This window comes from Elephas maximus, chromosome 11 (genome assembly GCF_024166365.1).
Source record: "Elephas maximus indicus isolate mEleMax1 chromosome 11, mEleMax1 primary haplotype, whole genome shotgun sequence".
In the NCBI taxonomy this organism is placed as follows: Eukaryota; Metazoa; Chordata; class Mammalia; order Proboscidea; family Elephantidae; genus Elephas; species Elephas maximus.
In genome coordinates, this window is record NC_064829.1 from 72,080,556 (window position 1) to 72,102,280 (window position 21,725).

At 40.1% G+C, this 21,725-nt stretch overlaps 1 protein-coding gene and 1 long non-coding RNA gene across 2 annotated transcripts; one reads left to right on the forward strand and one right to left on the reverse strand.

Annotated features, from left to right (window-relative positions):
* LOC126086138 (ovalbumin-like) lies at positions 1 to 10,633 on the forward strand. Its single transcript, XM_049902333.1, has 5 exons — positions 1 to 168; positions 5,261 to 5,386; positions 6,064 to 6,181; positions 7,506 to 7,648; positions 10,466 to 10,633. Exons 1-5 carry the CDS (start codon positions 1 to 3, stop codon positions 10,631 to 10,633), a joined length of 723 nt encoding a protein of 240 aa, XP_049758290.1.
* A 1,265-nt stretch (positions 10,634 to 11,898) lies between these two features.
* Positions 11,899 to 20,101, reverse strand: LOC126085187 (uncharacterized). Its single transcript, XR_007519201.1, has 2 exons — positions 19,986 to 20,101; positions 11,899 to 14,832 (listed from the first exon to the last, which is right to left on the reverse strand). It is a non-coding gene; the product is annotated as an uncharacterized LOC126085187 (long non-coding RNA).
* Between the last annotated feature and the right edge of the window lie 1,624 nt (positions 20,102 to 21,725).

The following is a 21,725-nucleotide window of genomic DNA, read 5'->3' on the forward strand; positions in this document are numbered from 1 at the left end:
ATGGACTCGCTCAGTGCTGCAAATGCACATTTCTGCTTTGATGTCTTTAAAGAAATGAGCTACGACCATACGGTTGAGAATGTCTTCTTTTCTCCCTGGGGTCTCCTGTCCACCCTGGCTGTGGTGCTGTTTGGGGCCAGAGGCAACAGTGCATCTCAGATGGAAAAGGTAGGTCACAAACACTTCCAGCTGTGTCTAGTGGACAATCAAGTGACGATTTCAAGCACTGTCTTCAATGGAGGCTTCATAGACGCCGCACTCTGTAAACACAGAAGCATGTCCACCTTGACTTAAGGTCACCTGTGAAATTGCCTATTTCAAAAGGGGTACAAAAGATAAGAGTTCTCCCAGCTCTGTTCTGAGGGGCAGAGGATGAGGGGGCAGAGCTGAGGCCTAAACAGGTAGAATCACTCAATGAGGCCAACCTGGCCCACAGCAAAACTGAGGTCCCCGTCCTCACTATCCCCCCCAAGTACAATCTTAGTTTCCCAGGGTCTTCTGGCAGTGAATCAGGATCCCCAACGTGCTCCTCGAATTCAGGAGCTTCTACCGTCCCCCCAGATGAGACCCATTCCTTCTACGCTCTGCTTCATTGGAACACAACCCTTTGCTAGGCAAATTGGAAGTTATCTGTTCTGAGATATTAATGGATAACTGACATCAGATAATAAGAATGTAGTAAGTGTTCAAGATTGTGTTAAATTGTGTCGTAGGCACAGTAAGTGCCCACCACCTCCAGGATCCAGTCCTTAGGAGGCTTTCAAAGCTGCTGTTGACTGTTGACTAAATAGTTATTGTTTGAATAAATGAATAAATGTGGAACATATAAGGAATATTATGGAGTTTACAATCTAAGGGAAGAATTTATAGTCTACATAAATTTGCAAGGGAATCAACAACTTTAACTCTACAGAGAATTTCAGGTGAAATGGTAGCAATATTTCTTGGTGGGGGTCTTTCAACATGCCTTGCCTATCGCTCCCTGATTTTACTGGAATGATTAACTAGAGGAACAAGGTTTCTCCCAATTCCTATTTAAACTGGAAATTAATTTGAAAAGCTAGAGTTCAACTCTGAGTTTAATAATGTTTTTAAGCATAAGAAAAATTAAATGTAAAAGCTCTTGTGTTCCATTTGATTCTCTTTGCATTCATTGGGAGAATAGGTCTCACCCACAATAGGTGCTCAGTAAATGCATGTTCGTGGAGATGGAGACATAGCTGAGAATGAGGAAGCTATAGGAATCTTTCCAAGTTGCCTGGAATGAGGATGCACAGAGCCACTCCTCGCTCTCCCTCTCCTCCTGTGTGAGAGGCAGTGAGCTGGCCGGTGGCTCCATCCACACCTGTGTGTGCTTCTGGTGATGCAACTGGAGAGACAGTGTGGCCCACCATGCTGAGGGAAGAGGGACTGGAAATGCTTCCTTGTCTCTTTTGATAGTCACTCATCTAGGAGAGAACCAAGGAACTCAAATATTTTTTTCCTTACTGCTTCTAGCACAGAGAAAACTCTGGTGACGTGGTGGTTAAGTGCTATGGCTGCTAACCAAGGGGTCAGCAGTTCAAATCCACCAGGCACTCCTTGGAAACTCTACGGGGCAGTTCTACTCTGTCCTATAGGGTCGCTAGAAGTTGGAATTGACTCAACAGCAGCAGGTTTGGTTTTTGGTTTTCTAGCAAAGAATGCAGAAAAATCTCTCATCTTCTCATCTCCTACAACTTTGAAACACTGGGCCAAGTGCTCAGAATTCCAGGTTCAACAATTGTGCTCCTTTGATGGCAACGATGACGATTGAAGCAATGCCAGGAGGTACTGTTCATGCAGAGTCCCTGAATTATGGACCCATATTATGTCCTCAAGGAGCCCTGGTGACACAGTGTTTAAGTGCTCGTCTGCTAACCGAAAAGTCAGTGGTTTGAACCCACCAGGCTGCTCTGCACAAGAAAGATGTGGCAGCCTGTTTTCATAAAGATTACAGCCTTGGAAACCTTATAGGGCAGTTCCACTCTGTCCTATAGGGCCACGGTGAGTTGGAATCGACTTGACAGCAATGTTTTTTTTTTGTTTGTTATGTCCTCATGTTGTTCTCAGGCCATCCCAGAACTGGAAGAAGCCACAAAATTCCAACTCTGTACTCTGTGGTTAAGTCCCTTTGTTCCACATCATACAACAGGTTGTTCAGACTGTTGGAAGTCCTCTGATAAGGCAGAACAGGATGGTGTGAGTTAGCTTGTTAATAACCATTCAGACAGCTCTAAATATTAGAAAGTTCTTCCTTGTCTTGTGCTAAAGTCTACCTCTCGGTAACCGTTGCTCCTTTATCATGTTCCTGCTCTTAAAAACCACAAACAGATGAAGCCCTTTTCTGCCCGTACTTTAGAAAAGCTATAATATCTGCCCTAGATACACTATGTTTTTACCCCATTTCTGCTCTCAGGACCACAAAAAATGTTTAAACCACTCACCCATAAATATTTGAGGGGAGTTACGATGTTTTATTTCCGCTGTTCTCTGATGAAGGCCTTAAGAAACCACGATAAGACCTCAACTGAGTCAGTAAGTTGCCTTGTGACTGTAGGACTATAGGAAACATTCACTTGTAGTGGAGAAAATAGTATCAACCACTGGAACCTCGAAGGAATACTATGGGCATCAAATCAGGTAATGTTGTGAAAGCAATTTGAAACGACCACCTATCCATGAGTTCAAATAATAATTCTTGTCTACTCAGTGAATGACTGATGATATTGACTGCCTGCAAATGAAATTAAGATTCATTCATTTATCCACACAATCATTCCGTCTTCATCCAAAAATATTTTTGGGGTTCCTACTATGTTTCACAACTTGGAATGCAGGGATGAATATAATTAAGTGACAAAACAAAAGAGAGAGCCCGGGTTTATTTTAGAACACATTTTTAAACCTTCAGCTCACATTCTATCACAAAGATGATAAAGGTAAATATTCATCTAAACGAGGTAGTGCCTAAGGAGCCCCGGTAGTGCAGTGGTTGAGCATTGAAAGCTTTGTGATTCATACCCATCAGCTGCTTCCTGGGAGAAAGATGTGGCAGCCTGCTTCCGTAAAGATTACAGCCTTGGAAACCCTATGGGGTGGTTCTACTCTGTCCTATAGGGTCACTATGAGTCAGAATCAATTTGACAGTAATGGGTTTGTTTTTTGTTTTTTGAGATACTACCTACACCGCATCTCCAGAACTCTCGAACCCTTAGACTCCTGCCCAAGAGCACTTGAAAGATTTTATTTCGTGGACTCACCTTTTCTCTTGGAAATAACTTTTTTTTTTCCCTTAATGAGGAGCAAAACTAAGAAACACAAGGGAAAAGAGGAATGCAAAATACTTCAGAAAAATGTAAAGAGCATAACATTTATAGCAAGTAAATGGTTGGCTGGATCATCGTCTGGTCGTTTGCAGTAGCATTTGCAAAACCTTTGAAAATAATTCTGTGCTTCCCTATTGTAGGTGCTCCACTTGGATGAATTAAGGAGAACTGCAAATTTCTCAAACGCAGAGGTCGGTATAGAGTTTCGGCTTTTCTTTTTGCCTCTCTCATGGCATGCATCATAAGAGCTAAAGGTTAAAGAAAATGAGCAGCGTACTTATTCCAGACTTCCTCTGAGCTTAGACTGTAGATACGTACTGTCATTTGGTTAGCAGCCACGTGTAGCAACTCCTACATGTGCTGTATTCAAAGAATCTATCACGTGAAGATTTGGAAACGAGAGGTGACAAAATGAAAAATGTCCAAAAAATCGAGGTAAAGACTGTTAGTCCTTAAGAAGAAAGCCTGTTCCCTTCCTTGAGTAAAAAGTGTAGAAGGGACAATCTTCTCTACGAGACTCCATAATGGAACCCAAAAACAGCCCAGAGAGATCATCCATGACGCAAGGCGCTTCAAACCACGCCTTGGGCATAATGAGCACTCATTAAATACGAACTGTTTTCTTTTTTCTTTTACTGAGAATCAAAAAAAAAAAAATGAAGATGAAAATAGGAATGCTAATCACAAACACTCAAATACCGTTTTTGAAAAATGTAACTATATAAAGGTAGGTTTACCTTTACTAGTTTTATTAAGTGTTTTTCCATGCTGGTAACTTCTAGGGAAAATAGGTAATGCATACCTTCATTTGTCTAAGGTGGTCCATGGCTTCCCAGCAGATGTGGCTTTCCCTAGTATTCACTATGGTAGGGCTAATAAGACCAAACATTGTTGCCTGAATTTTATTATGTAAACCTATTACATATTTCATATATGTTACAAAATATAGCATTTTTTTCCCTGATGCCGACAGTGCTAAAAATAATCTGTCAGGATGTGTGCCCTGGGCCAGCTGGTGGAGGAGACGAAGCAAGTCCTGACTCAGGCAGGGGCGGTGCCGGGTCGTCCTGCACACTTGTGAGTGTGGCCGTGATAAGTGGTTATGATCTCCACATGTGATCAGATTGGTAGGCTACCCATTTTGGTGAAATGGAAGAGTTCCAATGTGTACAAATAGTGGAATGAGTAGTCTTTGATTTTATTTTTTCTGAAATAGCATGCCATAATGCAAACTGGTGGAGCCCTAGTGGTGCAGCGGTTAAGCATTTGGCTGCTAACCAAAAGGTCAGCAGTTTGAATCCATCAGCCGCTCCTTGGAAATCCTGTGGGGGCAGTTCTACCCTGTCCTATAGGGTTGCTATGAGTTGGAATTCACTGAGCAGCAATGGGTAATGCAAACTGGGGTGCCCTGGTGGTACAATGGTTAAGCACTTGGCTGTTAACCAAAAGGTGGGTGGTTTGAACCCTCCAATGGCTCCATGGGAGAAAGATGTGGCAACCTGCTTGCATAAAGATTACAACCTAGGAAACCCTGTGAGGCAGTTCTACTCTACCCTATATATATAAAAAAAAAAAGGGTGGCTATAAATCAGAATCAACTCAACGGCAATGGGTTAATGCAAACTGAAGAGTCCTTGGGTGGTGCAAATATTTAATGCACCCTGCTGCTAACTGAAAAGTTAGAGGTTTGAGTCCACCCAGAGGTGCCTCGGAAGAAAGGCCTGGGGATTCTACTTCTGAAAAAGTCAGCCACTGAAACTCTACGGAGCAGAATTCTACTCTGACACACATGGGGTTACTGGTTACTGGTTTCGTTTAATACAGACTGAAGAGCCTCTGATCTAACCTCAGTTGATACTTAGGTGCTGGATACCACGTTCCCCCGTTTTCAAGTGTTTTTTTTTTTCTCTTAGTGTGGACAAGATACAGGAGTCCATTCATACATCCAAACCCTCCTCTCTGAAATCGGCAAGTCCAATGACAGTCAAATTCACATCGCAAGTGGAATGTTTGCAGATTCAGGCCGTCCATTTCTCCCGGTGAGTCAAAACAAAACAGGTTTCCACAAGTAAGGCAGCTAGAAACCGTTCATTCCTGTCTTTATGTAATCTAGTCTTGCATTGTTTGGGCTATCAAAATGTATCAAAATATAAAGTACACATAAAACATATATATCATTATATGTTACATGCTATATATAGAACAGAAAGGATATTATATATTTTTTAAATTTTGCCCCCAAAATTATAAAAGGTTTTAGGATTCTGGTATTCTGATGCCAGTTTGTAACAAGTTCAATTATGTTTCATAATCATAAAACATATATATTAGACATATTTTATGATTAAAAACAACAGCACTGACAAGATTTTGACATCAGTAGTCAAAAAGGAATTGATATTTTGGGACTCCAGATTTAGAATACTGATTATTCTAATTTTTCACTTATGGGTATGAAGTACAATATCTGAGGTTGAAAAGAAAGAGAAATGTCCTTGTCGCTAAAATAACACTTCAGTAATTTGTTCATTTTACTTAAATATCTGTATCAAACATGAAAAAGGCATATAGTTTGTTTAATTGGGCCTACTTCTGTATAACAGTGTTTTACATATTTCTGCTTCTATTAACCTTTAATTCCTACCATGAAGGTCTAAGTGTATTAAAATTATAATTTATTTGTTATGTCTCTTCTTTTTCTATTCTTACTGGATAGAAATATTTAGACTGTATTGAACAGCTATACAAAGTGAAGCCTGAAGTTTTGGATTTTAAAAACAATGTGGAAGAAGCCAGGATGCAAATAAACTCATGGGTTGAAAACAAGACAAAAGGTGAGAGACCTAAATCTTCCTTCCTCCCTCTGTTCCTTCATCCTTCATTCCTTAGTTTGTTCATTGCTTCCTTCCTTTCCTTTCCTTTCCTTCCTTCCTTCTTTCTTTTGGTACTCAAAGGAGAGACACAGGAAATGAAACATTAATGATTTATGTACTCGTATCTATAGACCACTTCTTAGCTGGGTGAATCAATCAAGTTACCTAAATTAATCAGATGTCTTAACATGAACAGGAAGGATATCTAACGCAGAAGGCTATTTGTACAATAGTAGTAATAGCAAATGCTTACATGGTGCCTACTTGATGTCACATACTTCTCGAAGTGTTTTACATCTATTATTTCATTCACCCAAAAGATTATGAGGTAGATACTATTATTATCCTCATTTTACAGACGAAGGAACTGATATCTAGAAAGTTTAAATTCCTTGATCAGGGTTGCATACTCGTAGGTGGGAGAACCTGAATTTGAGCTCCAGATTCCATGCCCTTAATGCTAGACCATCCTGCCTCATGGGGAAGATGCAGATGAAATTAGTAATTTCTCACGCGTGGAAATCCTGCAATATCAACTGGCTGAGAGCTAATTCTTTTTTTTTTTTTTAACAGCTGCATAAAAAATTATGATACAGATGGATCACAATTTATTAAGCTATACTAAAATATTGTATTGGTACAATCTGTTGGCTAGATCTCAGAAGCTAGATGGCTGGTCAAATGAATTTAAAATTTTTATAGTCAAATATGACCGTCTTCTCTCTTATAGCTTCTAAAACCCATTGTCATTGGGTCGATTCCGATTCATAGCTTCTATGTGTCCAGAATTGTGGAGGAAGGCCTTTGTCACTCTAAGATTGTGCATGTTAGAAAACATGCTAGATTTTTATTGTCCTTTCTTTTACATTTGAGTTTTTCCTCCATCTGTAATCCAAATTATTTGTGAAGGAATTTTATTGACAGTAGAGTACAAAGACGTATTAGCAGTATAACATTTATTAACTGTATAAAACAAGAAAATTTCATCAACAATTTTATACATTGTCATAAAATAAGCAGATAGGTTATATACTCACTCTGTTTTCTCCTGCACCCTACATTCCTCATCTATAAAGAACTGTGAGCGCTTTACTTATTTGCTCAGGAGTCTTTTTGCCTCATCTGAAGGTATTGAGCGTCAATTACTTAACAATGGACCTAGAACAGAAGCAAAATCAATGAAAATAGTTCATACTCCATGGATGATTATAAGGTTCTCTAGTATGCTGTTACTATGTGACAATACAATTCTAAGGTGAGCTCTTACTGTGTTCCCTCCTCAAAGGTGAAATCAAGGGCCTCTTATCATCCAAGGACATTGTGTCTTCTGATCAGTTGGTGCTGGTCAATGCCATCTCCTTCAGAGGAAACTGGAAACATGCATTTCAGAAGGACCAAACCAAAACTATGACTTTCAGGCTGGATGAGGTAGTCTCATGGTTTATTTTCTTTTTCTCTTAAATAAATCCTCAAAAATTTTACCCTTAAAATAAGTTATTTATGCCTTTAACCAAAACCAAACCAAACCCGTGGCAGGGGAGTTGATTGCAACTCATAGCAACCCTATAGGACAGAATAGAGCTGTCCCATAGAGTTTCCAAGGAGTGGCTGGTGAATTCTAACTGCTGATTTTTTGGTTAGCAGCGGTGCTCTTAACCACTGTGCCTCCAGGGCTCCATTTATGGCTTTAGGTAGGCTGATTAATTCCCAAATGACTAGCCTATCTACATAATCAATGAAGTGCAGAGTTAGATTTGCAAGACTTTTGTTGTTGAATCCTTCTTTTAGATTCTCCATAGTATATTTACCCTATTTAAACATAGAAATGCTATTTTTAGCAGTACAGTTGTATAATTAAAAAAAAAAAAAAGCCTATGTAAAATAGAGTCCTTGAAAGGGTTTAAAGTAGGTTCAGAGTTAGGGCTAAGCTTAAACCTTTATTAAGCAATTCACTTATTGAAAACTGGAAATGATGTCAGCTGATGGGGGAGAACTATAACACACATTGGCAGAACTAAGAGGCTGGTCATTTGTAAAATGCGTGTGATTTCCTTAAGAAGCAAAGCAAAACTGATGAATAAAATTCACAGTCAAAATAAAAGGTTCCAGGTATGCTACTCTTCCACTAACTACAGTCTTCCCATTATTGAAGTCCCTATGCTATCAAATGTATTTACTCTAGCCCATCAAGAAATATTTGAAATTATAGGTAAATTTAAAATTTGTTGTGGCCAACTGTAAAAATAGCAGAAGTTTTATATACTTTCCATGTAAAATAAATACCAAATAACTTTAAGGAGAAACATAACCCTACAGCCAAAAGTTATCAGTCATATCTGCAAGTATCTAATAGTATCTTTCCAAAGCATAGTGCCATCACATTTAGAGGTCATAAAGTACAGTGAAATTATATATATGTATTTTTTTTATTTATATTATATATATGTGTGTTTGTGTATGCATGTGTGTGTGTGTGTGTGTGTGTTTTCAAAAATGTGGATTCCAGAGCCACCTTTCAGGAGATTCTAATTTATGAGAAGGGCTTGAGCATATCTATTTTTAAATAGGTCCTCCAAGACCTTCCAAGGATCAACCTGGTTGAGGAACCCCAGGATACATAAGATGGAGGGAATGTTTTAGCAGGATTTACAGAGAGATATCTAAAGAATAAGCATTCCCCAAAGCAAACAGATTTTGCTAAACAGTTAACAAAACAGAATTTGTTATTTCACAGTAAAATCTGGTCCATTGTTCTACATACATAATGAAAGCCTCTGTTGCAGACATCCTTAACTTATTAACTAGCATTTCAAAGAGAAAAGCAAAACTATGGTATAAAAAAAAAAAAAAAAAAAAAACCCAGTGAAGTTGTGGGAAAGAAAAAACCCACTGACAAGCTTAACAAAATCTTTTAACATTTTTTGAAAATATCGAGACCAGATTTTCAGTTTTTTTGAAAGGAATTCTGAAGCAGGCTTGCAGGCCTCTTAGTGACAACTCTTTGATGCCAATCTTGGCTCTGCTTTCTCTCACAAGCCACCTTCAGGCCATTAGCTTACCTTCACTAGATATGCAGAATTGGTATAGTCAAAGCTAAATTCCCATAAATTGGCCTCATTATATGGCACTTACTCAACATTTTGTTACATCTTTAGCTATCTTGTAACTCCAAAGATGACCAGAATCAGTTCAATGCTGTGAATTAGTCTAGCTGACTAAACTCAGATTTTACTCACGCTGAAGAGATATCTAATTATATCCTTGAAAGGGCTGATTCGACCTTTAAAAATGGTTACCCTGATAAGATCCTAAGGTGTGCATGTTTCTCAGCCCACCGGAGTGAATTAACTAGTTCTGGGCATCAAAAGACCCTGGGTGGCCCAAAGTGTTGACGTGCTTGCTGATAACCCAAAGGTTTGCTGTTCGAGTCCATCCAGAAGCACCTCAGAAGAAAGGCCTGGCAAAGCTTCTGAAACAGCAACCGTTGGAAACCCTGTGGAGCACAATTCTATTCCGACACACACGCAGTTGCCATGAGTAGGAGTTGACTCAACGGCAGCTTGTTTTGGGGGCATCAAAAATTTACATTGAATAAAAGTAATCAATGGGAAGAATTAAACATTTTGTACTGCAGGAGTTACTTTCTTAAAGGAGCCCCAGTGACACAGTAGTTAAAGGGCTTGGCTTTTAATCGAAAGGTCAGTGTCTTGAACTCCCCAACTCACCAGCTGCTCTGTGAGAGAAAGGTGTGGCAGCCAGCTTCTGTGAAGATTGCAGACACCCTATGGGGCAGTTCTGGAAACCCCGGTGGTGTAGTGGTTAAGAGCTACAGCTGCTAACCAAAAGGTAGGCAGTTTGAATCCATCAGGCGCTCCTTGGAAACTCTATGGGGCAGCTCTACTCTATCCTATAGGGTGGCTATGAGTCAGAATCGACTCAACTGCAATGGGTTTTTGGGTTTTTATGGGGGCAGTTCTACTCTGTCCTATACAGTTGCTGTGAGTCGGAATTGACTTCACAGCAACGGGTTTGGTTTTGGGGTGTTTTCGATACTTTCTTTAGGCTTTCACCCTTTTTAAGTCATCACATTAATGATCAATCGTAGATATTTCTGTGGAAAGGTAAATTCTTTGTCATCTCCTCTCAATGACTTTGCAGGAGAGATATAAATATAGATTTTGTATGTCTTAAATGAAAAAAAAAAAAAAAAGACTGGCCTTGTCACTCTCTGTTTTTTCTTTGCAGTCCCAGAGCAAACCTGTGCAGATGATGTGGCTGCAGGGTCGCTTCAAGCTGGGCTCCATAAAGCAGCCTCAGGTGCAGGTTCTTGAGGTGCCTGACGCAGAGGGTTACCTGAGCATGGTCATCGTCCTACCCAGAGAGAACGTGGGCCTGGGACATGTAAAGGGCTGAGCTTTTGCAGTCACTGCCACAAGGGAAAGGCTCCCTGCTTGAGAATTACACATGCAGAGAACCTGAGGGATTTGATAGGAACTGCTTAGACAATTGAGAGTCCCTGGGTGGTGCAAAGAGTTAACGTGCTCAGCTGCTAACCCAAAGACTGGAGGTTCGAGTCCACCCAGAGACATCTCAGAAGAAAGGCCTGGCCATCTACTTCTGAAAACACACGGGGTCACCATGACTCCGAATGGATTCCATGGCAACTGGTTACTTTTTGTTTAAACTACTTCAGGTAGGGTTATATACATGAAAAAAAATAAGCAGATTCTCCAAGGCAAAGTTCAGTAAATATCAACACACTTAAGGCATATTGCTTGTAATTTGTAAAAGTTTTAGGTTTTTAAAACATAAAAATCTCTGTTGCCATCAAGTGGATTCTGACTCATTGCAACCCTATCATAGAGTTTCCAAGGAGCGCCTGGTGGATTCGAACTGCTGACCTCTTGGTTAGCAGCTATAGCTCTTAACCACTACACGACCAGATTTTAAAGCATAGTCACATGCATTTTCTCCTTTGGTCCTCAGAGGATTTTTGCTTGTTGTTTTACATGCTTTTTTTTTTTTTGAATATACTACACCTTGGCATCTCTTTCAGACCTGCCACCAATCAACTGAATCTATTTCCACCAACGCTCAAGGCAGGCTCAACACTCACTGTTTTCTTTTTTCTTGTTTCTCTAGTACTTTCCTCTGAGCCACATGGACCCCCCTGTTCCATTGTGTGTTCTTATGGTTGGCATTGCAATGGATCTAACAATTTCTCAGCTGCTTTCTTTAAACTCCTGTATTTCCTCCATTTGTCTGCTTTTTTTAAAAATATTTGCCGGAGTCCAGTGCCACTCCCACCTGCTTCCCTCTTGTTGAGGACTCCTCATCCTCCCTCATCCTTTCTTCATCCTTGCTTGCAAGGATCCTTGCTCATTCTGTGAAGCCAGCTAGGCAGGCACTGGTTGCCCATCTGTCAGAGGAGGAAACCTGGAGACTAAGCCAATGTAGTATTCGCTCAAGATTTCATAGCAAATTAGTGTCTGTAACATCATCGGACCCCATTCTCTGGCTTCTCAGCCCACTCCAAGTGTGGTGTCCAAATGCCTGCTCAGATTTACCAAGGCCACGGCTTAAAATCAAAATCTCAGCTCCTATGCATACATACACATACATACATACATTTACATATACAGACACACACACACAAATAAACCAAAATAGAAATAATATGATTTTTATATTTTTATGAAGAAAAATAAAATATGTAAATGAGGTAGAGAGTGATAGGCTTGGGGCACATCTATTTTATAAGGATGATCATGGAAAACCTCTCTAACAAAGTGAGATTTGAGTTATTATTGCTAATTAATATTATTATTATCTTCCTTTTCCATGACTGTTGTTGTGTGCCATTGAGTCAATTCTGACTCATAGCAACCTTATGTAACAGAGTAGAAACTGCTGCATAGGGTTGCCTAGGCTTTAATCTTTGTGGAAGCAGATCGCCAGGTCTTTCTCCCATGGAATAGCTGGTGGATTCGAACACCCAACCTTTCGGTTGGCACCTGAGTGCTTAACCATCATGCCACTAGGGCTCCTTTCCATGGCTAGACAGTGTGAAAAACAGTGAATGGGTGGGTAACAGAATTAGAACTAAACCATAATTTGTAGCAGTTGCAATTTAACCATAATTTTGCTACAAACTCACTACAGGACAACAGGTAGCCATTCAACCTCTCCAGACCTCAGTTATTTTATCCATGCAATGAAGGGCTTTAATGAGGGGCAAAGTAAATGATTTCTAGGATTCTTTCTAGCTCTCAAATTTTATGATCTTATGAAAAGTCAATGAACTGGAATCCATCTAAGACCATGTACATAGTTACCGTATCAATACTTTGTGGCTGAAATTTAATAGGCTTGACCTGGGTCATAAAAATGTGACACTAAAAAAAAATATTAAGAGCTCTGAAAAATGTCTCTGAAGTGCATTTACAGCTTGCTGTAATGACCTTAATGAGGAAGGAGTTGGGGAAAGTAGTCTAGATCTTCATAGCCACCTAATTTTCTCATGTTAGAATGCTTAACATTTCTTCACCACTGTGGATGGGGGACAGTCATCCCAGGTTTCTTCAATGATGAAGAATTGAAGATGGTTACTCATTGGAATATGGTGAATGTCAACCCCACACAAAATGATTTTTTTCCTTGAGGTTTACATTGGTTGGTATCTGGGATGCCTGCCTCCCAATAGATTCTGTCCCCAAAATAATCTACATAAGTCCCTGCAACCAGAGACAACTGGAATGAGGAGAAGCCAGAAAAGATGTGGTGTGGAAAATGGTTGATGAAAAAAGAAGTGACTTTGAGAATATGCTGATTTTATTAAAATATTTGTTTGTCATATGGAAAAAGGAATGGACTGATTTTGTATGGCTCCCAGACTGAGAATTAAAACTGTTGTTGTTGTGTGCAGTTCAGTCGATTCTGACTCATAGCGACCCTATGTGACAGACTAGAACTAGGCTTTCCTAGGCTGCAATATTTATGGGAACAGAGCACCAGGTCTTTTCTCCCACAGAGTTGCTGGGTGGGTTTGAACAGCTGACTTTTCAGTTTGCAGCCAAGTGCTTAACCATTGCACTACCAGGGCTCCAAAAACTAAAACTAACAGGTAGAAATTACAGGGAAGCAGATTTCTGCTCAGTATGGGGCAGGCCTTTCTTGCAAGCTGAGCTGTGCAACCAGGGATCCAGGTTGTTTCATTTTGAAGTGGTCACCAGCCTGAGAACATCTCAGGAAGATGCTTCATGGGTGTCACAAATACTGCAGAAAAGAATCCTCCAAGGTTTCTATCAAATTGAAGATCATTTGGTTCTAATGATCTAGAAATCACCACCTGTCTATCAGTTTGTGGTACTGTGGCGTGCTGGTTTGCATGTTGCTATGATGCTGGGAGCTATGCCACCTGTATTTCAAGTACCAGCAGGATCAACCATGGTGGACAGGTTTCAGCTGAGCCTCCAAACTAAGACAGACTAGGAAGAAAGGTCTAGTGATCTAGTTTCAAAAATTAGTCTTATGGATCACAACAAATGTTGTCTGATATAGCGCTAGAAGATGGGCCCTCTGGGCTGGAAGGCAGTATACAATCGCTGCAACAATGGACTCAAACATGCTAATGATCATGAAGACGGCACAGAACTGAGCAATGTTTTGTTCTTTTGTATATGGGGTCACCATGAATTGGAGCAAACTCAAGAGCAACTAACAACCACAACAATGATCTACAAATGTTACTTTCATATAAATTCCATCTCTATGAATATCTGACTAATGAGAATTTTGGGTTGAGTTGCAGTAGGAAATTATTTTGGTCTGTCTAAAATTTAATTCATGTTGTCAGAGTTGGAGGATCTCAGGTTCCAAAGGCATCTTTTACTGTGACCAATGGAAAAGGGAGGCATTTATATAAAGTATACAATTATAATATATAAGTTGTACAATTTATAGAGGCATTTTTTTTTCATAGAGGAAGAAAAATAGAAATTCCCCATGGTAATTATTTTTGTTTTTTTACAAATGACTTTTAGACTCCAAGGCTCTATGCTCTGGGCTTCGATTCTTGCACACACTGCATTTTCGCCACTTGCTCTGATGTATCAGACACAATGCTTAGAATCTGCTTTCCAAATGGCAGTGAGAAGTCGCTTTACCTATTCATAGCCTCACCTCCCGCCCTTAGTATATCTTCCATTTTAGTATACTTTATTTTCTAAATAAAATTCGCTTGCATTTTCCTTCCTGCTTTCTTTTCATAGGTCACCAGAGAAATCACTTATGAGAAACTAAAAACCTGGATCAGCTCAGCCAACATGGAAGACACGGCTGTGGATCTGCACCTGCCCCGGCTCAGGCTGGAAGGGTGCCAGGAAGACCTCACTCCCATATTGGTGGCATTGGGAATGACTGATATCTTGGACCCCTCAGTGGCTAACTTGTCTGGCATAGCGGCAGGAGGAGGCCTCGTGGTCTCCAAGATAATCCATAAGGCCATTCTAGAGGTTACTGAAGATGATTCCATGTTAGCACTTATTGACCCAACAGGCCAAGTGGAAAATCCTGAAATCTTCCAGGTGGATCGTCCTTTCCTCTTCTTTATCCTGTGGAAGAAAACAGAGACAATTCTTTTCTATGGCACAGTATTCAACCCTTAAGGAGGAGAACAAATGTATACTCAAACCACTTTCTAATTCTTCTAAATGGCTGGATTTTAGAATTAACACAGTTAGTAGAGTTCTCACAATATAGGTACAGCTAAAGGGATGAACTGTGATTCTTACTAATATTTTTCTTCCATCTCTACCATGTGGAATATCCACCCCATCTCTCTTTGGTTCCATTTACATTGGTTAAACAAGTTATAGCATGCCATTAACTATACTTATTAAAAAATTAAGACCAACACCACTTCTTTCTTAGCCCACAACTTACACAGAACCTCATTGATAGGTTGTTAAAATTCAGAATGCCTTTTTTCCATAGAAATAATATTATTCAGCATGAAAAGATTACCAAGTTTGTTCCCCAAAAGTTGTTTATCTCACCTGCAACTGAACTAATTGTGTTAGGAAGAGGAGCTAACCCTCACTGGCTTTTATGGTATGTTCTGGACACTCAGCTAAGCACATCACATGGATGAGCTCATTTAATTCTCACCCAAACCCTGAGAGGCAGTAATTTGTCTCCATTTTAAAGATAGGAAACTGGGACTTAGGTTTAGGAATTTACCCAAGAACACACTACCGGCCAAGTGACAGACGGGAATTTCAAACTTGAAAAGTTTGGTAAAAAACCCCAACTCTTAGCCACTACCTAACCCTGTCCTATTCACAAGTCTTTGTTCTGAGACTCAGCCAGCGCCCCTATGATAGATGATGAAGCAGAGAGAAAAAGAAGGGAGTTATAATCCTCTTTTCTCTCTTCTAGGACCAGGCATAGTTTAGAAATAATATTTGTAGAACGCTTTCAAAGAAGTTTCATATTTGAGCACATTTAATAGGCAAACTGTGTTTTTATTTCATGCTCATTTCCTTTCTCTCTGCCCTGGCCACTTGTAGTCTCACTCTCTCTCCATCAAGCTCTGCTTTCTCCTGGCCTCCAGGTGTCCATAGTCTTATGTCCCCTGCCTGGGGAATCCTTTGAGACAGCTCAGTCCCTGGCCAGCATCATAGTGGAATAAGACAGAAAGAGCCCTGGATTTGGAGTCAGCAGAGCTAAGCTGAAGGAGCCCTAGTGATGCAGTGGTAAAGCACTCAGCTCTTAACTGAAAGGTTGGCAGTTCAAACCCATCCAGGAACACTGTGGAAGAAAGGGGTGGTAATTACTCTGTCTACGAGAGTTGAAAATCAACTCAACAGCACCTACCAACAACAAGATCTATCTATATGACATAAGAGCCCTGGTGGTACAGTGGTTAACACCTACGGCTGCTAACCAGAAGGCTAGCAGCTCAAATTCACCAGCCATTCCTTGGAAACCCTATAGGGAAGTTCTACTCTGTCCTATAGGGCTGCTATGAGTCGTAACTAACGCGATGGGAATGGATTTTAGTTTTACATAGGAAACACCAGTAATATTGTACTATTAAGCATTTACTAGTTGCCTAGAGTGTTTTGCATTGAGTAACTTTGCCCACCCTGTGCTATAAAGACAACTTGATACATCGTAATAACACTGCCCCATAATTTGTTGTAAATACCTTCCACTGTCTAAGCCGACATCTGAGTCACTATGGTTTCCAAATAAGTACTTCCAGAAGCAGCCAAAGAGGTGCAATAAGATAATTAATACTGGTCAAGCCAAGGAAGTTTTTAAACAAAGGGGGTGGGGGGAGTCGTAGGGGGCAAGGGGAAAGTGTACAATATGTTGAAACATTCCAAATTTTTAATATTTTCGTTTTAACTCTGGGAAATTAAAAAATATATATATCCATGTCCCTGATCAGCTCTGCAGGAAAATGAAAAGAAAAATCTTACTGGGAAGAAGGAGCCCTGGTGGCACAGTTGTTAAGTGCTCAACCACTAACTGAAAGGTTGGTGGTTTGAACCCACTAGCCTTTCTGCGAAAGAAAGATGTGGCAGTTTTCTTGCATAAAGATTACAGCCTTGGAAACCTTATACAGCAGTTCGACTCTGTCCTGTAGGGTAGGTATGAGTCGGAATCCACTTGATGGCAACAGATTTTTTTTTCGGGTTATTGGGAAATGTGGGATTCATGTGATTTCCTACAAAAATAAAATTCTGAGTATCTAACGGTTAGTTCTCTTAGAAAACGCAGAGGCTGAGTAGTAAACCACTGTCTCTCTAATGTAAACAAAATATATAAGCAAGAAAAGAATAAACAGACCCCAAGAGCTGACTGGTATTGAAAATGACACACTTAGGCAAGAAGGTACCCGTCACCCAGGTTCTTCATTGCCAGGACATGCTCTGGAGCCCATGGCAGCCAGCTCTGTTGGAGGGAAGATGTTGGTCATGGAGAGCCAGCCTTGGCTCTTCCCAACAGGCATTTTGGTGTTCTCAGGAAGCTTACTTACTTGGGCCACAACTTTTTGTGTGATGCCTTTGGTTCCATTCATGAAAAAAAAATTGTTATTGATAAAAAGAAGAGATATTTAAATAATTTTAGAATTTCTTTCATAAATGAATTCATTAAATACATGGATTTGTCCCCCAAGTGAATCCATTGATTATCCTCTTTCTGAACTCTACACTAAGTCTTGTCAACAATTATCTGATCAGGTGCTGTGTTCCATTAGCATTTTTTCTCTTCTAAAATCCAAACCATTTTGAATTTTTTTCCCTTGACTTGCATATTTATGTTGATTGGCCTGTGCAGGCTTGTAATTTTGCTATATTCTACACTCATGTGTTTATTCCTCACGCTCCTCTACTTCTCCCTCCAAGCTCTGTCTTACCTCAGCCTTCACAGCCACATTTCCACACTCTTCAACCCATTCCATTTTTCTGCCATCCCTTACTTCTTCTTTTTCATTCCCTTAGTCATATTTGTTTCTGCTTTTCCTTCGGGGAAAGATAAACTGTTTTGTTTCTTCTAGTTAGTTAGGTGCCATCAGGTCAGTTCTGACTCATAATGACTCTATGTACAACAGAACAAAAAGCTGCCTGGTCCTGCGCCATCCTCACAATCGTTGCTGTGCCTGAGCCCATTGTTGTAGCCACTGTGTCAGACCATATCATTGAGGGTTTTCCCCTTTTTCTCTGGGTCTCCTAGACTATCATAATTCCCTTATGGTTTTTCTCTCCAAACTGAAATATCACTCAATGGCACTCAATGTGAAACATTTGAAATTTTTCTTTCCACAGTAATGAGTTAGAACTTTAATCATAAAATCACTACTGAATATATAAATCATTTGACACTTTCGATTAATACACTTTGTTTTAAGCAGCATACGACCCATTTGATAGAAGAAGACACAATGCAAAGTTAGATTGCAGTTTTTACTTCTCAAAAACAGGTATACGTAAGAATACTGCATATCTGACATACCAAAAATCCCATAAAGTAACTACCACCCATGAATACACTAAATTTCTTAACACCCAAAGGCTGAAATGCAAAAACAAAAAACCAAACCCAGTGCGGTCGAGTTGATTATGACTCATGGCGACCCTATAGGACAGAATAGAACTGCCCCATAGAGTTTCCAAGGGGTGCCTGGCGAATTCGAACTGCTGACCCTTTGGTTAGCAGTCATGGGACCTAACCACTATGCAACCAGGGTTTCCAAGACAGAAATAGTAAATAGAATACTACGAATTCCACCTATTTAATGAGAACGAGTCAAATAAAAAAGAAGAAAAACATCCACCTGCAGAAAATGTAAGAGAGAGAGTTGCATAAAAGGGAGAAGAAGACACCCAGAAATCAACCATTAAAAAAGGCAATAAAGAGGTGAGGTGGAGCCAAGATGGCAGAATAGATAGCCGCTTCCGGCGAGCCCTCTTTACAACAAAGACCAGAAAAAACAAGTGAAACGAGTATATTTGTGACAAGCTGGGAGCCCTGAGCATCAAAGGGAAGCTTAGAGAACGAACTAAGGGGCAGGGGAAGGAAGAGACCATTCAGAAGTGGAGAGGAGTTACCAGACCTGAATTGCGGGGAGCTCTCAGGCACCATTCCCAGAATGGCGACGGTGGTGGCGGCCGGCTGGTACTAGCCTTCGGCCGCAGTTTCCTCAGGGAGAAGCAGCCAACCACATAGCCTACTCATACCTCCGGAAACAGAGAAGCATGGTGCTGTCAGCAAAAGCTGAGCCCTTGTGTATATTTTAATGTGCCCCCCACCCCCAAGCCGACTTCAGCAGCTGATTTCCCTGGGCCTGAGATAGGCCCTACTGAGCACCTAGAGCCATCTTCCCAGCCTCGGAGAAGGAATAAATTCACAGTTGGGGGAAAAGATAATTTGCCAGATTCACTAACCAGGGGAGCTCAGGACAGAAGCAGCTCTTGTCCAGGCATAAAAGGTCCTTGGACTTTGAGTACCTTTTTTTTTTTGGCATGGACCTGTGTGGGCCTATTTCGGGAGAATAGGCCCTTGTCGGCAGACTCCAACCATTTCAGCTGTGTGGCGGAGCGGTGGGTGTTTGACGTTTGACATTGCTTTGCCTATTAAACAAGGTCCTCACCTACCCACATCAGGGGCCGAAGGACTGGAAGCTCCACTCAGGTCACCAAGCCACCTGTGACAGGGGCCCAAAGATAACTGGTACCTCCTAGTCCTTACAACCAAAAACTTTGGGTGCCCATGGTCCCTCTGCAGAACCCACCTACCAGCACACTCCAGGGAACAGAGACGTGTTTTCTTTAGAGACACTTGGGGGTCAGTTCTCAGCCCCCAGCCTTGTTCAGAGCATGACCCCCTGGTACAATCAGACACCGATATATATGACAATCACCCCTGCCCCTCTAAGACTGTAGGACAGAGCCTGTACCACACACTTGATGATCAGCTACCTGGAAACCTGAGCTGAACTCATACAAGAAATTGAATGGACTCCTAGACTGATATACCTGATAACAGCTCTAGCCACCTGGGGACAGGACACCAGAGCTCCAAAGGTGAAAATAATCAAGCTAGCTGACTCAAGCAACCCATAGGGGTATACCAAAACAAAACAAAGCAAGGAGCTACGACACAGTAAGCAAGCATAAACTAATACAATAACTTACGGATGGCTCAGAGACAACAGTACAATATCAAGTCACATAAAGAAACAGACCATGATTACCTCAAAAGGCTCTCGAAACAAAGAATCCAGGGATCTTCTAGAAGAAAGTGCATTCCTGGAATTACCAGATGCAGAATACAAAAGTTTAATATACAGAACCCTTCAAGACATCAGGAAGGAAATGAGGCAATACGCAGAACAAGCCAAGAAACACACAGATAAAGCAACTGAAGAAATTAGGAAGATTATTCAGGGACATGATGAAAAGTTTAGTAAGCTGGAAAAATCCGTAGACAGCAATCAGACATTCAGAAGATTAACAATAAAATTACAGAATTAGACAATTCAATAGAAAGTCAGGGGAGCAGAACTGAGCAAGTAGAAGCTGGAATTTCTGTACTTGAAGATAAATTGCTTGGCACTAATATATTTGAAGAAAAATCAGATAAAAGAGTTAAAAAAAAAAAGAAGAAAACTTAAGATTCATGTGGGACTCTATCAAGAGAAATAACCTACAAGTGATTGGAGTACCAGAACAGGGAGGGATAACAGAAAATGCAGAGAGAATTGTTGAAGATCTGTTGGCAGAAAACTTCCCTGATATCATGAAAGATGAGAAGATTTCTATACAAGATGCTCATCGAGCTCCACATAAGGTAGGCATTAAAAGAAAGTCACCGAGACATATTATAATCAAACTTGCCAAAACCAAAGATAAAGAGAGAATTATAAGAGCAACAAGGGATAAACAAAAAGTCACCTACAAAGGAGAGCCAATAAGAATAAGCTCCAACTACTCAGCAGAAACCATGCAGGCAAGAAGGCAATGGGACGACACATTTAAAAAATTGAAGGAAAAAAATTGCCTGCCAAGAATCATATATCCAGCAAAACTGTCTCTTAAATATGAAGGTGAAATTAAGACATTTCCAGATAAACACAAGTTTAGGGAATTTGTAAAAACCTAACCAAAACTATAAGAAATACTAAAGGGAGTTCTTTGGTTAGAAAATCAATAATATCGGGTATCAACCCAAGACTAGAACACTGGGCAGAGCAACCAGAAGTCAACCCAGACAGGGAAATCCAAAAAAACAAAACAAGATTAAAAGAAAGAAAGAAAAAGTCCAACACAGGGTAATGGTGATGTTATTATATAAAAGAAGACAACATTAAAATAATAAAGAGGGACTAAGAAATGTAATCATACACCTTCCATATGGAGAGGAAGAATACGGCGATACAAAGAAATAACAGTTAGTTATAAATTTAGAAAAATAGGAGTAAATAATAAGGTAACCACAAAGGAGACAAACTATCCTACACATCAAAATAAAATACAAGGGAAAAATACAGACTCAGCAGAAATAAAATCAATAACAACAAATATGAGGAAAGGACAATATATAAAGAAAATCTACTCAGCACATATAAATCAAGTGGGAAAAAGAAACTGTCAACACACAAAAAAGACATCAAAACGATAGCACTAAATTCATACCTCTCCATAATTACCCTGAATGTAAATGGACTAAATGCACCAATAAAGAGACAGAGAGTGGCAGAATGGATTAAAAAACAAGATCCGTCTATATGCTGCCTACAAGAGACACACCTTAGACTTAAGGACACAAACTAAAACTCAAAGGATGGAAAAAATATATCAAGCAAAAAACAATCAAAAAAGAGCAGGAGTGGCAATATTAATTTCTGACAAAATAGACTTTAAAGTTAAATCCATCAGAAAGGATAAGGAAGGACACTATATAATGATTAAAGGACAAAACACCAAGAAGATAG

What these genes read in the sequence shown, in the direction of transcription:
- LOC126086138 (XM_049902333.1), top strand. Translation starts at nt 1, where the DNA reads ATGGACTCGCTCAGTGCTGCAAATGCACATTTCTGCTTTGATGTCTTT. An exon ending in CAGGCCGTCCATTTCTCCCG is followed by an intron (nt 5,387 to 6,063) that starts GTGAGTCAAAAC and finishes CTTACTGGATAG; the next exon opens with AAATATTTAGACTGTATTGA. An exon ending in GGTTGAAAACAAGACAAAAG is followed by an intron (nt 6,182 to 7,505) that starts GTGAGAGACCTA and finishes CCCTCCTCAAAG; the next exon opens with GTGAAATCAAGGGCCTCTTA.